At 56.3% G+C, this 16523-nt stretch overlaps 2 protein-coding genes across 2 annotated transcripts; one reads left to right on the top strand and one right to left on the bottom strand.

Annotated features, from left to right (window-relative positions):
* Nucleotides 1-107: 107 nt before the first annotated feature.
* Nucleotides 108-5888, top strand: bca2 (branched chain amino acid aminotransferase; the record flags this gene model as incomplete). Its single annotated transcript, XM_002952687.1, has 10 exons — nt 108-211; nt 338-424; nt 497-554; nt 828-1115; nt 1782-1913; nt 2372-2473; nt 2950-2997; nt 4573-4671; nt 5002-5106; nt 5694-5888. Exons 1-10 carry the CDS (start codon nt 177-179, stop codon nt 5886-5888), a joined length of 1149 nt encoding a protein of 382 aa, XP_002952733.1. The 5' UTR covers nt 108-176.
* Nucleotides 5889-12588: 6700 nt separating this feature from the next.
* VOLCADRAFT_93408 (uncharacterized protein) lies at nt 12589-14942 on the bottom strand (the record flags this gene model as incomplete). Its single annotated transcript, XM_002952604.1, has 3 exons — nt 12589-12705; nt 12933-13444; nt 14414-14942. The coding sequence occupies 3 exons, from the start codon at nt 14940-14942 to the stop codon at nt 12589-12591; spliced, it is 1158 nt and encodes a 385-aa protein (XP_002952650.1).
* Between the last annotated feature and the right edge of the window lie 1581 nt (nt 14943-16523).

Raw genomic sequence — 16523 nt, 5'->3', positions numbered from 1 at the left:
CTCCCGCGCCTGCGAGACCGGTTGCAGGTGGCGTCGCTTCTTTCAGCACCTGTATGCACACAGGGATTTCGTTCTGGAAATCCTTGCTATCTACGGTGCGCATTTGAAATTATACATATATATTAATCTCCAGCTTAGACCTGCCCTTCACGTTAACGCAGCAACCTTTTGCGCAGATGTCCAACCGGCCCCTTCTGCAGTCCCGGGCGCAGTAAGTTTGGTCCATGTTTATGTATTAACGACGCTGGATGAACTGGAAGCCGCTACCGGATCAGCTTTGGCTGTGCCCAATCGTCTAGCCGCCGCAAATGTATGAAGTCGCTGTCCCTGCTTGCAGGTGCCTAAGGCGGTGCTGCCCGCCTGCTGCTCCTCGGAGTCGTTTGCATACGATTGCAGCGGCTGCGACTGTTGCTGGCGAGCGCCGGTACGCAAAATTTGTCGCGCTGCCATGTTTTCGTACCTCTTGGCCATAAAAGCTGTATGCATGATTCTGCAGGTCAAAGGCTAACATTGACTGGGACACCCTTGGCTTTGGTCTGAAGGATGTCGCAGGGGTGAGCACAGCCCTGGGTTGGGTCCGGTCTGTCTACCGGCGCCGACTAGTTCCCTTCACTGCAACCTCCCGGTCGCACCTCCATTGCGCGGAAACCCAAAGTGCTCTCTGGCGGACGGGCCATAATCCCTGAAAAACAATTTACGGCCCAAGCGCATGCGGAAATGCCGCCTATCCAGGCAGAACGCTTTTTGTGACGGTGCTTTTCCGGTACCAGGCAGACAGCCCATTCTCACCTCATTCCCACCCCCTCCCGCCCTCCCCCTCCTCAAAGTCAATGTACGTCTCGGAGTGGACGCAGGACAAGGGGTGGGACCAGGGCAAACTAGTGCCGTACGGCCCCATCACCATCATGCCCAGCGCTCAGGTGCTCAACTATGGGCAAGCCATCTTTGAGGGCATGAAGGCGCAGGAGAGCTCTAAGGGCCGTGTGGTGGTCTTCCGGCCGGACCAGAACGCAGCTCGCTTTAAGGCCGGCGCCGCTCGCATGAGCATGCCATCCGTGCCCGAGGAGCAGTTCGTGGAGGCCGTAAAGGCCACCGTGGCCGCAAACCTTGACTATGTGAGCAGTGGCCTCAGAGCTGGGTTACGGGCATATGCAGTTCAGGGCCCCTGGAAGGGTGGGCACTGAGGCCAGCGGCGCGGGGGGGGGGGGAAAGGGGGGACACCGCGTGCATTACTCGTGCTTTGCGCGCTTGTGTGTGTATATAGATATGTATATATGTGTGTGTGTGTGCGTATGAGCGGGTGATGTGCGGTAGGGAGAAGAGGGGCCTACACCGGCTACCGCGTCCGCCGCCGCCATTAGGCATCATCCTGGGCCCTATGGCGACCTATGTGCACACACGCACACACACATACGCACGCACGCACACATGTGTACCACATCTGTGTGAAATAGTAGCGACGGTGAGAGGACTGTGGACAGCGGCTGAGGTCAGGGGTTGGCCACCAGGGAGTCGTCATGTGTGTACGGGTCGTGGCTAAAGGGACGGGGGATGGACATCAGCACGGCGGCCTCAGGCCCCAGCGCGGCCCCGAGCTTGAGGCGTCAGGGGTCAGCGGCAGTTGGGGATCAGCGTTCGCTGCAGGGATCAGCCCAGTCGGTGAAGAGGAGGTGATGGCCGCCGTTTGCCAGGAACTTGCCGTGGATTGGGTTATATATTTGTATGTATGTATGTGCGCGTGTGTGTGTGTGTGTTTCTGGGCACCGGCCCTCCTTGTCCAGGTTCCCCCCATCGGCAAGGGCTCGCTGTACCTTCGGCCGCTGCTGCTGGGTACTGGACCCATCCTGGGTCTGGGCCCCGCGCCGTCCTACACCTTTACCATCTTTGCAGCGGCTGTGGGCGCCTACTTCAAGGTAGGAGAGGGTCCTGGTCCTCCTGTCTGTCTCTTGTGGAAGGAGAGGAACGCGAGGAGGTCTGGAAAAGGTTTGGAGGACCTTGCCCTGCGGCGCTGGGTGCGGGGCGTGGGCCGGATGTCTGATGCTGCTAAGCCCACGGCAGAACCCCGCCTAGGGCACAGCAGGGCAGAGGCAGGGCAGCACATCCCTCTGCAGGCCTGGTCGACTAGCCTCGTCACTCCTTGCTAGCAGCTGAACGAACACGGACCTTGAAGAAGCTTAGTGCTGCTCTGGGGCTAATCTGAATTTTTGGAGTTGGCTCCCAGTTACGTTTCTAGTTCGTTTAAGCGCACCACCGCCCCTGCTGTCTCTGCTGCATCTTACACGATTACACGGGCGGCCTGCTCCAAACCTCTCCTCAACACTGCACGCCATCATCATCAATTTCTCCCCGTTCTCTCCCCCCCTGTGTGCAGGGCGGCCAGCTGACCCCCATCGACCTCCTCGTGGAGGAGCGCTTCCACCGGGCGGCACCGGGCGGCATGGGCGGCACCAAAGCCGCGGGAAACTACTCTCCGGTAAGTGGAGAACAACTGGGTGAGGAGGAGAGGAAGCTGCGGTCTGGATGCAGTCGGCCCTCATCCAGTCCGATGCGGTCGGGGGCATAGTGCAGTGTAGATATGTGTCCCACATATGCCATGTCGGGAGGGAGGGAGGGAGGGAAGGAGGGAAGGAGGGAGGGAACGAGGGAAGAAGGGAGGGAAGGAGGGAGGGAGGGAAGGAGGGAGGGTCTTCCAGCAAGGGAAGGGAGGGGAGGGTCTCTTCTGCCGAAAATGGCCCACCATTCTCTTCCTTGCGAACAAACCGCGCATACCCGATGTACTTCTTCACCTGCTGGCAGCGGCACGTCACGCGGCAGACGCCATACTGCCATACATCGTCATCTCACATCACAAGCCTCACCCCTTCGCCTTCTATCATCCTCTTGTTTCCCCTCCTCCTCCCCCCCCTCCTCCCCCCCCTCCTCCTCTCCCATCCCACTCCCACTCCCCAGGTGTTGGTGACGCAACTGGAGGCCAAGAAGAACGGCTTCGCTGACGTTGTGAGTGGATACATGAGGGGCACGTACACATGGGGGTGCATGGATTGTTGAGCTTCTGAAGGCGGGTGGGCCATTGAGGACGGCGAGAAGCTGCATGTTTCGCGGCGGCTCGTCATTCGCGGCATGTCGTTCGAAAGAGTACGGAAAGAGCCAGGCTGTGCACCCCAGCGGGGGCGGGTAGTGCGTCTAGGTTGGCCAAAGCTATAGCTTTCGTTTGGTTCATCTTGTAGGTTGGAGATGTGTGCACGTCTGATCGCCACATGGGGCGGTTCAAAAAAGGGGGAAGGGGGGGGAGCAATTACATGCAGGTCAGGAAGCAAGAGGAATTTTTGCTCCGGCTTCCTCCCTCCCAGTCCTTTTAGTCCTCTCATACCGAACTGGAAAAGGGGGAGAGGTCGTGTGGAAGTAGTGGACTTAATAGCTAGCGAGGCAGGATGTAGATTTCGGGGATGATGAATGCGGAGCTAAGACACGGCGGAAAGCTAAAACCGACGAGGTGGTGGGAACATGCAAGGAGATGTGTTACGTGCTGTACGGTGCACACGCGCACCAGTGCGTACGGTGCACACGCGCACCAGTGCGTACGGTGCACACGCGCACCAGTGCGTACGGTGCACACGCGCACCAGTGCGTACGGTGCACACGCGCACCAGTGCGTACGGTGCACACGCGCACCAGTGCGTACGGTGCACACGCGCACCAGTGCGTACGGTGCACACGCGCACCAGTGCGTACGGTGCACACGCGCACCAGTGCGTACGGTGCACACGCGCACCAGTGCGTACGGTGCACACGCGCACCAGTGCGTACGGTGCACACGCGCACCAGTGCGTACGGTGCACACGCGCACCAGTGCGTACGGTGCACACGCGCACCAGTGCGTACGGTGCACACGCGCACCAGTGCGTACGGTGCACACGCGCACCAGTGCGTACGGTGCACACGCGCACCAGTGCGTACGGTGCACACGCGCACCAGTGCGTACGGTGCACACGCGCACCAGTGCGTACGGTGCACACGCGCACCAGTGCGTACGGTGCACACGCGCACCAGTGCGTACGGTGCACACGCGCACCAGTGCGTACGGTGCACACGCGCACCAGTGCGTACGGTGCACACGCGCACCAGTGCGTACGGTGCACACGCGCACCAGTGCGTACGGTGCACACGCGCACCAGTGCGTACGGTGCACACGCGCACCAGTGCGTACAGTGCACACGCGCACCAGTGCGTACGGTGCACACGCGCACCAGTGCGTACGGTGCACACGCGCACCAGTGCGTACGGTGCACACGCGCACCAGTGCGTACGGTGCACACGCGCACCAGTGCGTACGGTGCACACGCGCACCAGTGCGTACGGTGCACACGCGCACCAGTGCGTACGGTGCACACGCGCACCAGTGCGTACGGTGCACACGCGCTCTTGTTCATCGTGAGGAGGAAGGACATCAGCCATGATGATGATGATGATGATGATGATAACAGTGACGACCTCAGAAAGTGCACTCCCATGCGGGTGCGTGGTACACGTCATGACGGTGATCTCACTCAGGGTGGTGTGCTGTGCTACCAGGTCTACCTGGACGCCAAGACGGACACGTACCTGGAGGAGGTCTCTTCGTGCAACATCTTTGTGGTCAAGGGCCGCACGATAAAGACGCCGCCATTGCAGGTATGGGGGTGTGGGTGGGGATGTCTATGCGTAAGTATGTGTGGGTGTGTGTGTACACCAGTATCTTTTTCTCCCCAACAGACAGACAGACAGACAGACCTGGACTAGTATCCGTGTCTATCTCTGGTATATCTGCTTCATTCGCCAGTGGTTCGTCTTACCCGCAGATACAGATCGCTTTCCGTCCCGATCCCGCCCGGTGTAAATTCCTCCACTGCTCTTCTGCCCACTGGTTTTTTTATTGCCCCGGTCTTCTACGCGGTCACCACCTGCTCCGCTAACGCTGGTGGTGTTAACTGCTGCTGCTGCTGCTGCTGCTGTTGCTTCCAGGGCACCATCCTGCCAGGCGTCACCCGTAGATCGATTGTCGAGTTGGCCCGTAGCCGGGGGTACGATGTGCATGAGGAGCCCGTGACAGTGCACGAGGCCATGGAGGTGGGTGACGTGCTCAGGCTTCTCTCTCTGTGTATATGTGTGTTTGTGTGTCTCTCCCCCCCGCCCCCGAGGTCACAGTCGTCACAGTCGCCACGGACGCCTTTCGGTCAGTTTTTACGTTTGCTACTCTCTTGCCCTGGCAGCAGCTTCAATCGTGTGTGGTTCGTCTTTTCCCCCCGCCCCCCCCCCCCCCACACAGCAGCTTCACTCGTTCGTGGTTCGTCTTCCCCCCCCCCCACACACACACACGCACCACTCGCCAGTGGTTCGTCTTAACTCCCCACCCTCCCCCCACACACAACACTCACACACTCACTCTCACGAACAGCTTTAGATGATCCGTATTAGGACGACTTCCCCCGTAGTTTATAAATATAGTTGTGTAATTGGAGCCCCTGCCCATTCCTTCCACGACGCCCAGCTTTACAATTTCGTGCCAAGCGTGTTTCCTGCTGCACATCGCATATTGCCTGACGGAAAGCCCTCTGTCTTTCGCTGTTGAGCCTCCCTCCCCCCCCCCCCGCCCCTTCAGCTTCACTCGTTTGTGGTTCGTCCCCCCCTCCCGCCCCCCCCACGATCACCTCCAGGCCGACGAGGTGTTCACCACCGGCACGGCCGTGGTGGTCTCCTCGGTGGGCTCCATGACGTACCGCGGCCAGCGCAAGCAGTACACGGAGCCCGGCCAGGCGGGCAAGGTGGCGCTGGAAATGTACGCCAACCTCACCGACATCCAGACTGAGCGTGCTGAAGACAAATTTGGCTGGGTAGTGCCCATCAACTAGTAGGTGGTGGGCATGTTGGGCATGTGTGATGTGGGATCGCGAGCGGTCGGGGGGGGGACCGCAGGCGCAAAGGTAGTGCAGGCGGGAAGGCAGGCAGCCTTAGGGCGAGAGTACACATGCCCGTGGGAGCCCAAGCATGCAGAGGGCTCTTCCCCCGCCTCGAGGAAGGGGGCCCGGAGGTGCTTTCGGAGCGGCGGCTGTGAGGTGTGGGGGCGGGAAAGGCTGCATGGCTGTACGGCAAGTCCGGAGAGGGTGCATCAATGGCACAACAACAACAGGCGGCTCGGCAGTACGGTCGCCTACCACCTTCACACGTCTCTGGTCGCCTTATAGAGCCTCTGGTCCACCTGACTCGCGGCATGTAGATGACGGCCTTTTCAACAGTCCTACGGGCCGCGAGTAGGGCCCACTCGGCGGATCTGGGAGTGGTCCCTGCTGGCCCGCTTTCCGGCCCTGTGGGGGAGTGCTGATGTGTGAAAAAGAGTGGGACCGGGGGTGCGGGCGGCAACAAGAGGTGTGGGGGCTCCCCAGGCCATGATGTGGGGGACTTACTGGGCAGGTTCGGCAGGCTAGCTGGTGTGGCTGTAGGTGGCCGTGTTACGGGGGGGGGGGAACCCTAGGGAACGGAGTGGAGGAGGGCGGGGTGTTTGGGAGGAGGAGGAGGAGGAGCTGTCTCTGGCATTGCTGTTTGGCAATAACGTGATGTCACTCACCGCTACTGCTGCTTCATATGGTGCAAGAGTACTACATAGTAACAGAGCACTATTCGCACTACGTTTAATTTGTGGTGCCGTTGTGGTGGTGGTTGGCCATCGGTGAAGGTTTGTATGCTGCAGTGCGAGATGATGCAGATCGTACGTATGGTATGGATCATACGTGTGGGGGAGGGAACCAGTTTGTCGTTTTGGCTTCGTGGGAGAAGAGAAGAGCCACCTGGTGCTGCTGCTGCTGCTGCTGCTGCTGCTGCTGCTGCTGCTGTTGGCAGCATCCTCCCGGCGGCCCCATGCGGGGGAGTATATTTCGCTGTGCTGCGGAGCAATAGGAGGGGTCCTCCACGTGGCTAGGGTTTGTGCTATATGGAGACGGACCGTGGTGAGGGGGAGGAGGATTATTGTGGGCAAGGCAACGTTGCTTGGGCTGCAGCAGAAGAGAGCTGGTCAACCATCGCCGGGGCCAAACCAAAGTCTTCCCCTAAAGGGGAACCCCTTCGGGCCCACCTGCTCGGGCAGCGGTCATCCTTCTGGCTGCGTGGCTGGGTGGGTGGGAGGCGGAGAGGACTTCCGTCAGGGTGTGGTGTAGAGAGCGATGGTGCTGCGTGGTGCACTGTGCTGTGTGCACTCACGACACGTCTCCTGGCCGAGCTGGACATGCCAGCTGGTTTTCACAGCGACGAAAGAAACAAGGGCTCTCCTGTTGTGTTTCGGCCATCGTAAGAGAGGTTGTAAGCGGCAACAGTGTTTCCTGGGGACAGAGGGGAGCGCAAGCGGGGCGGCCCTGCATTTGCTGGGGGTTGGTGGAGGTGACATCTGCTGATTATATTGCCGGCGAATTCATGCAGCGTCCTCGGTGTGTGTGTGTGTGTGTGTCATGCGTCACCGGCCATGATGCCAGCGGCGTGCGTATCGTCGTGTCTTATTATAGGTTTTCTGCTATGAGATGGGCGGTGCAGTGGTAAGGCCACAGTGGTATGGATTGAGCACGACAGTAATGCAGAAGCTGAAAATGGTATTTCAAGGTAGCGCGTGCTTTCTCGCCACCAGGTCCTACGTTCGAAGTATGCAGCGCTTAATGTTTTGGATTATGCAGAGTGTAATAGCCAGAGCTCTGGTAGTAGCCCTTGCTGCCACAACTGGCAACTTCTGTCGGCCACAACCATGACTGTTATAGCGGTGTGGTGGTGGCGGCAGTGGTGCCAAACAATCGGCACGGGTGCGCTCTCCCTGTCGGTGTTTGTACGACGCAATCATGTGATTTGCAAGAGGATCTTGCGGTTAAGGATCTGCTCAATATGATAACAAACAACGCCTTACTTGGGTATCGATCTCAGGTGCATGAGGGTGGATGGTTATGTTACACGTAAGAGATATCCTAGTTTTGGAATTTGGAGAACGATAGCTCTTCATCATCTCTCGGTTAAACGTTGTCTGTGCAGATGAGAGAAATGTATCAAGTTACTGACGACACATGACGCGACACAAAATGGCGAAAAGGCCCATTCAGGTGTCGGAAAGGAAACCCAACAACCTGGCACTAGCATGCATAGCTAAACTCGTACGGTCCCCCACCGCATCAGATTTGTGTACACAAAGCACAAATCGTAAAAAAATCCTTCGTTGTCCCACTGCTATAGCCTTTCAGCGCTCGGCGGCGCAAGCGAATGCCGCCGCACCCTGCCGTCAAGTCGCCATCATCTGTACCCTGTACCCTGAACGAAAAAAAGATCCTGTGCACACACCAACACACACTGACACACCAACACGGATGCATGCGATCACCAGACAGAGGTATACATATACCAAAGGGTGCGTATAGCTGGCGGTGGTCAGTCATTCGCAACAGCACTGCACGCAAACTGTTCTTGCCTCACGTGGTCACTAATAAATTGAAGGAAGAAGACAAGTAAAGAAGGAAAAAAGTCAAGAAGGAAAAGAGAAGATGACAATGCGCATGCAAGTCATGTAATTTTTTGTGAAGACATATGCCCAAGCTCCGAATGGATCACCACCATACTCCTACTTCCGCATACTTTCATCATCATAAAAGGAAAGAGTCATTACGCGCAATAATCCTGCAGCCAAACCGGCACTAGAAAATAAAAAAGACATGACAGCCACCCAGCGTCGCAGCGTCGTCCCACCGGGCCGCACTGCCTCCAACCACACACCCGCTTCCTCACCACGTCTACCCTGCACCCCCACGCCAGAGGCAATAAAAGGTTTCCTTGCAAAATCCAAGGAAGAGTTGAAAGCATGAACAAGACCTGGTACAATGCAAAGACGAGTAAGAGGACATGGCCTGCATAGCTTCCTCGTAACGTGTCACCGGCTCTCCAGCCAAAACTACTTCTACAAATAATGTTTTTGCTTGTTAACCTGTTTTTCCCCAGTTCGTCAAGCAACGAACCGGACAGACGACAAAAATGGAGGAGCTGGAAGCAGCCTTGCTGTTCCTGCTGCTGCCCCTAGCGCTGCGCGCTCCTGCTGGTGCTCTGCACACAATACTACTTCTGCTCTGAACCCGAGCCCTACATAGCCCTTTCTCCGCATAAAGGCCTACAGTCACACACGTGTCCTACTACCATTTTGCCTCCCTGATACTCCAAAAATAATCTCCAGATAATACGCTCCGTAGTGAAGCCCCCCGGATGAAGATAAACTCGAGCCAACAGCCACCATCACAACACCGTTCTGTTTCAACCCGAAGGAAACCAAAGAAAATAGAAAATCATACGCATAGCACAAAACACAGAGCCCCGGGTAATCACAAGCCGCTCGTAATCACTACTGCCAGCGTGTGGCCATTGAAACTACCGTAATGCTAAGAAATGGAAATCGCGCTTTTTGCTGTTTCATTTTGGGCTTTGTGCAGCTTGTAAGGTTGCAGCCTGCCCTGCCCTGCTGTGTAGCCTGTCCTATCCTACACTGGGCTGCAGTCAAACCACCCCGTCTCACACACATATACACACCGCACACACACAAAACAAAAAATACTGGAGCGGGCGTGGTGTGATCCGGCACACCACGCGTTTGCGCAATCATCATCATAAACCTCCTCCGCCTCCTCCTCCTCATCAACATCATGGGGCCCCACTCTCATGCCCATGCTGATAACACGCACACTGTGAAAAAGAGGCCAACGCAAAATCCTGTGTGTATGTGTGTGTTTCGCCCCCCCAGGCGCTCTATCCCCCCCAGGCGCTCTATCCCCCTCGTCTCTGTCGCCCCTTTGTTCACAAACTCAAAGAAACCCCCTCCAAGAGCTAACGGTGACGAAACTCCAAACAACGCGACACAATGCGCGAATCCAAACAACCACTCTCATGACAACCTCCTCTCCGGAGCATTGGCAGCTGGCACCCCGCATCGGGAAGTGAAAAAGGAAACAGAAAAAAGGGAAACGTGTCATTATGGGGAATGCCGTCCCACGCACCCCAGCGCCCTCCCCCCAAGGGCACACAGTCTCATTCTCCCCCTTTCCGTTCCTCTATTTCCGGCGACTATTTGCTGTTCGCCAAACAAACAGCACAATGACCTCGAAATGACCAGGAGAGAAGAAGACGGTCTTCTGTACGCTCCTCTTGCTCATCATCATCATCATTACCACGACAAAAAAGATAAGTGTCAAATGTCGTTCCCTCAAAACTCACCCAACACAACAAAAAGGACTGAGATACAAGACATCGTGACATGTTCACGACACTGCACGGCCCCCGTCCTCTCCTTCCCTGCGCTAGGCGCCCAAGAGCATGCCACCCTCGCAGGACAGTGCAGTGCAGCTACTATCCAACTCCGCCATCTACGAGAGTTATATTAGCGGCCCCCACCGGGCCATGCCGCCTTGCAGCCCAAGGACTGCATTGACACAGGACTCACAGCCACAGCCACAGAATTCACAGCCCTATTGTGCACACGTAACAAGAGCCGCTCCTACGCTCGCCGATACGCCTCAAGAGTGAGCCGCCTACAGCCACAGACAGCCGCCCTACAGCCGCCCCACTCTGAGGGAGGCGCTACGGCACTCCCCTTCCCTCCCCTCCTCGGCCATCCTGGACAAACAAACACGCGCCCCACAACCCACTCCCACGCCTCACTCCCACGCGTCGGCAAGCTGTCCTAAGCCCTGCTGCAGTGGCGAGCACAGCCGAACAACAAAATGACTTCCACCACCACCACCATCAACACATCCTAACCTACCCATCTATATATGTGTGTGTGTGTGGAGAGGGGGGTCTACTACCAAAGTACTTCCGAAACGCGGCAGTGAACGACAGCTCCCCTCGTCATCCTTCCCTTCAGCACTCCTAGCAACCGCAACCGCAAATTTGACGCATACACACACGTACATGCATACATACACGTACATACATACATACATACATAGCAGTAAATACATTGGCATGTGGACACATGAGGGGTACGTACATACATACATACATACACAACAGTGGTACTCGCAATGCAGAGAGCCCGCACTACACGCGCCCGCGGGAAAATATCGAAGAAGAAGAAGTAGAAGAATAAGAAGGCTGTTCGAGAGCTAAGGGAAAAAAGAAAAAAGTTCTGCTCTCTATCTTTGCTTGTGTACATCTGTGTACGTGCGTAATGGATCGATGTCTGTACGTGTGTGAGTGTGCATGTGTACATAGAAACATCGGGGTAAAGGCGCATGCATGCCTAAATCGCTCGTTAGAAGTAGAATGATAGCTTTTTAAGAAGCTTAACCAAACATCCAACAGCCGGAGGGGCTCCCCGTCCCCCCGCACACTCCTCCTTTAACTCCCTCTACACACGCACACAAACACACCCCATCATTCTATCTCACCCCTTTGGGCGTCTTAGACCACTCTCCCTCCCAGACTTTCAGTCCCACGGCGACTGGTCCAGCCTCACCACCACCACCACCACCACCACCAGCATCCGCATCTGTCCCAGTTGTAACCGCTGTCAATACATCTCTGCCTGCTAAACATCTTTTTCCCAACCACCACCCAACAAAAATCACACAATTCACATCCCTTACCATCGCATCATCAATCACCACCTGTCCAACCATCCTTACATCTCCACCCATCCAACCCGCAAACCAACCAACCAACCAACCAACGAACCTGCCAAGCAACCGAAACGGACCAACATTTCAGCCTACCCCCTTTCCCCTGTGCTACTCCTGCTACTCCTACTGCTGTTGCTTTGAGCGTCACAGCATTAATTAACCCATCACCATCACCAGTGCCACATTCCTGTTGAGTTAACAAAAGTCAGTTCATCAGTTACTGCCAGAGGAATCGCCCCCAGCCCCGACAAACACGCGCAAAATCGCCCGCTGGACACCTTCTGATGGCTTCTGATGGCTTCTGAAATGCGACGACGGTCGCACGATGGGCCCCAACGATGAAGATTGCTGCTGCTGCTGTTGCTGCTGTTGCTGCTGCCGCTGCTGCTGCTGCTGCCGTACCGTAGGGTACGGCACTTTTTCGCTTGAACTTCGGACCGATTGGGGTTCCGTGCTCGGAGTTCCCCCGTCGTGGCTGTGGCTCTTGCCCCGAGCTCGCGACACCGCTGAGAGGGCCTTCAGTAGACTAATATTGCTAACGTTGTTGTGATTGTTGTCATTGTTGATGATGTTATGTTGCCGTGGTGTGTCGGATTGCGGCGTGGCGGTGTTGTCGCTACACGGAGAGCAGCTGCTGCTGCTGCTGCTGTTGTTGTTAACTGCCGTGCCGGCGGCAGCAGCAGACTCCGCAGTGGAGGGGGGGAATGAACAACGGGATTGTTGATTCTGATTCTGTTGAGGACGGCGCTCCCGGGCATGATGCCGGGGGACGTCCCCTTCCAAGTCACCACCACGGCTACCATTACCCGACGCCGCCATCGCCGTGAGCATCAGATTACTTGAAACGAAAACGCCGGCTTTGTGAGGCACCGGCGTCATCGGCGGCGACGAAGACGTGGGGTGAAGCGTTGCGAGCTGTTGCTGCGACTCAAAGGGCCTCAAGCACCTGTCCGAATCCAGCGCACTCATACACGGCGATGTCGGCGATAGCGGGGAGGAAGCGGGTGACGGCAACAGCCCCGACCCCGGAGTGATGGAGTACAGCCTGATCAAAGCAGGGGAGGCTTCATCGCAGGCGACAGCTGCCCCTCCCGCTGACATGCCGTACAACACGGTACGGCTGCTGTTGCTGCTGCCGCCGCCGCCAGCGGCCAGTAGCCAGTCATGTTGGAGCGCTTGTCTCACGGTCATGCGTTCAAAAGGGCGTATGCGCAGTAGCCGGGAGAGCAGGTCAAGAAGCTGGTCACTCATGGGCTCGCCTCGAGCTCCCACCGTTGATCCGCACGCCGCAAAGCCCGCCGCTGCCAAAAACGGCGGCAACAAAGACAACGACGGTTGTGTTTGCGGCATCATCGCCTCGTCATAAGATCCTCCCGGCCCTCCTGCCGCCGTACAGTTGCTTGTTCTGCTGCCTGAGCTAAAGCGAGGCTCGACGCCGCTGCTGCCGTCTGTCGAGGCTACAGCGGCGGCCGCGGCCGCGACGGCGGCGGCCGCCGCCGCCGCCGACGGCACCCGCGAATTACCGGTGCCCCGAATCACGTCTGGCAGTTTGCCGTACCACAGGGACGCCAACGTCGCGCCCAAGCTCCAAAGGTCCTGCACACGCTGGTCGTACCCTTTGGCTAGTACGGCAAGCTGGGCACCGGCATTGCGGCGGCACTCCGGCGGTTGGAACTGCGCCGTACCCGCCGCCACAAAGCCCGTCATACAGCCGTCGGCACAGCCAAAGTCCGCCACCACAACGCGGCCGTCGGGCATTCTCAAAACGTTGGCTGGCTTGATGTCTGGGCGGGGGAACGGGGGGGGAAGGGGCCAAGGGGGGGAGTTATGTGCCCGGGTACTGTCACTGGGCGGGTGGGCCTTATGTTGAAGTCAGCGTCGTCGATGGATGGGTGAGTGCAAACTGGACAGCAAGCTGGCTGTAGGTAGGTAGCTGTAAAAAGGGGGATTACGACGATGCACAGACGATTGACGAAAAGAAAGCAACACACCAAAGCTGTTTACGGGAGAAAATTAGACACTAGTAGTACATTAGTGTAGTATAATTTAACATTTGCCAGCATTCGGAGAGCAAGCCGCCGGCATGCAACGGCGGGGGAGGAAGAAGGAAGGAGGAGGGGGGAGCGGGGAAAGGGGGGAATGCTCGGGGGACGTCTGGTCCGGGACAGACTGCCAGAAGCGGAGCCAGCAGCTTCTGCTCATTCTTTGCTAATTTTTCCAATATTTATTTAAGATTTTTATCCAGTATTTTTTGCTTGTTCGTCCGGCCCGTCTGTCCACCTATAATTGAAACAACCGCAAATTGACAGACATATCGACAAACATACCGACGCGCACAGCGCACGAGTTGCACCCGTGCACCGGCACACACATCGTATACACATACACACACACACACACGGACACAAAAACAGACTGACACGCGGTATAAAGCTGAGGATAGTGCTTTCTTCCTCCAATTATCGCCTTTTAAAACTGGTTTAGTAAAACTACTTTTTATGAAATAACAATAAATTTCTATCGCTAATGCTAATATGGTTTCTACTACTGGATCATCCCCCTACCAGTACACCACCAACTTGTCAACTCCGCTTTCCCTCTCCTTTCTCCCCCTTCCTCCCCCTTCCCTCTCCCCTCATGCCCATCCATCCCTTTCTACCCGCTCACCGAATCCTGTCTCTTCCAGCCCTCTCTTCCCACCCCCTGCCCCCTGACTCCCTTTGTCGTCCTCTCTTTTTTTCCCCCTTCCCTACCTCTGTGAGCCAAGTTACTGGAATGCAGATGGTCCAATCCTAGCAGGATTTGTCTGGCGATATCCCGGAGCTCGTCTTCACTGTAGCCGGTGCCTTCTTGCCGCATGGCCTCAGCCTCCTCCCACAAGTCCCGTTCCGCAGCTGGCAGGACGAGGTAGTAGTGGCGGCTGCCGCGAACACAGGCGAGCGCGGGGAGAAGGTGCGGGTGCTGAAGCTGGACTTGGAGGCGCGCCTCGCGTGCGGCGCGGCACACAAAGTGGGTGACGAGCGTCCGCTTGATGCAAACATCCAGACCGCCGCAGACGGGAAGGCGCTTGATGTAGATGAGGACGGGTGGCGTGAAGGCGCCCTGCCCAGCGTCATCGACACGTTCGTAAAGGATGTGGGCGCCGCGAGGCCGCAGGCAGGCGGTGCCGCGCATAGCAAGCATCTCATGGAGCGCGGTTGGGCAAGTAGATGGATTGACCTCCAGAGATGAAACTGTTACCCTTGCGGGCCGGAACAGGCAAGAGGCCCATCGCAGAGGCATGGTGCGGACCACCGGAAGTGCTGGATGGCAATATTCTGAAGACTGCTGATTACTCGGCAATCATTTAGTCAAGGGAGCTGTGTAAACATCTCGCGCAGTAACTTGCTACTCGGTGCAAGCGTTGCGCTTTTACAACACGCCACCAATTTTTCAAGCTGTTGAGTCTCCACGTCCTTAAACCTGTGGCGTTTTGTGTTGAGGTAGCAATGAAGCACTAATGAAAGACTTCAACGACAAGTGTCACAACACAAAAAATGAAGGTGACATCTCCTTATGCTGTTGTGGAGCCGACCCTGAGCAGGAAGTTGCGTGTGACTATTGCACACTTTGCAACAGGGGAGGTGAACCGGTTCGTCCTGTCCTCCACCCTGTGAGCCGTACAATATGTCAGCCCATTGAGGGGGCCCGTGAGCTTGCACATATCGTCATAGAAATTAAGAAATGATTGCCTAGACCTTGTGAAAATTGCGAAGACGTATCACGGCTTTGTCCTTGGTGATGGTTTTTAACCAAACAAACCGCCTTTCCAACTCCCCTTCGCCTATTATCCTTGCAAACAGCATTCCTAGCCCTATTATATGGGCGAATTAAAATTTTCTATTGCTTCTAAAGTTTAACTGTGCCTGATAGCAGGCTTTTGGCTGGCCAGAACGTAAGACAAGCCTCCGCAAGGGCTGATCCAGTAGCGTTTTAGCATGGCACAGCATCTGCACCAGGGTAACACAATCAATCAAGGAGCAGTTGTTTCCTTGCAATTTGACTTTCGAAGCTATCCAACCAAAGGGTGGGCGATGTCAACAAGCGAACGCTAAATGAACTTGCTTAGTGTAGCTAAGATGAAAAACCTCCGTCCTTAGCAAGCTTTGCACCTCTTTCCGAAGGATACCTTTGACGGTTGGTTTATCGAACGTTACGGCCTTAGGAGACATTCAAATTCAGAGGTTACTAGCTTATTACCACGCGTAGCCATCGCATCTGGTGCTAATAGTCCCTTTTGCAAGGCCTGCCACAGGCAAGCGTACGTTGCCGCGACGCCAGGGCATCTACGAATCTGCGAGCACACACGTTTCGGGCCTTATAAGGCAGTGGGATACGCAAGGCACCACTCTTCAGTAACAGACGATTGCCCTAAAACGACATAATACCTAACGGGTTAGTGGGCGGTCGAGTGGGTCGAGGGAGGGGCCGCAGGTTTATGTAGGTAAAAGGCCATGCATGAATGATGCAGAAGGGCGCCGGGTGCACCCCATGCAGGGGACATAGAAAAAACTGCGTCTCACACTAGTCCTGCTGTGTCATGAGTTCATGGCGCTTAGTGTACAACACTCGAGCGAGATTCGCTACTCGGTTTCGCGGTACCTAGTGTGGAACTACCTGCTGACGTAATAATTAGTAAAAGTAACTGCTTTGCATGACTGCGGAGAAAAACATGCTGCCCGTGCAGGTATTTACGTATACGTCTGCATGTATGTACAATGCACAGGAACAGATGCCTCAGTGCAAACAGTCCTCAGTCAAAACAGCCTCAGTCAAAACACGACGACATCGAAATATCAAGTTCTTGGAGCTGTGTGCGGCAAT

This window comes from Volvox carteri, assembly GCF_000143455.1.
Source record: "Volvox carteri f. nagariensis unplaced genomic scaffold VOLCAscaffold_31, whole genome shotgun sequence".
NCBI classification, from domain to species: domain Eukaryota; kingdom Viridiplantae; phylum Chlorophyta; class Chlorophyceae; order Chlamydomonadales; family Volvocaceae; genus Volvox; species Volvox carteri.
The sequence above is the reverse complement of the archived record's forward strand: the minus strand, read 5'-3'. Positions and strand labels throughout refer to the sequence as shown.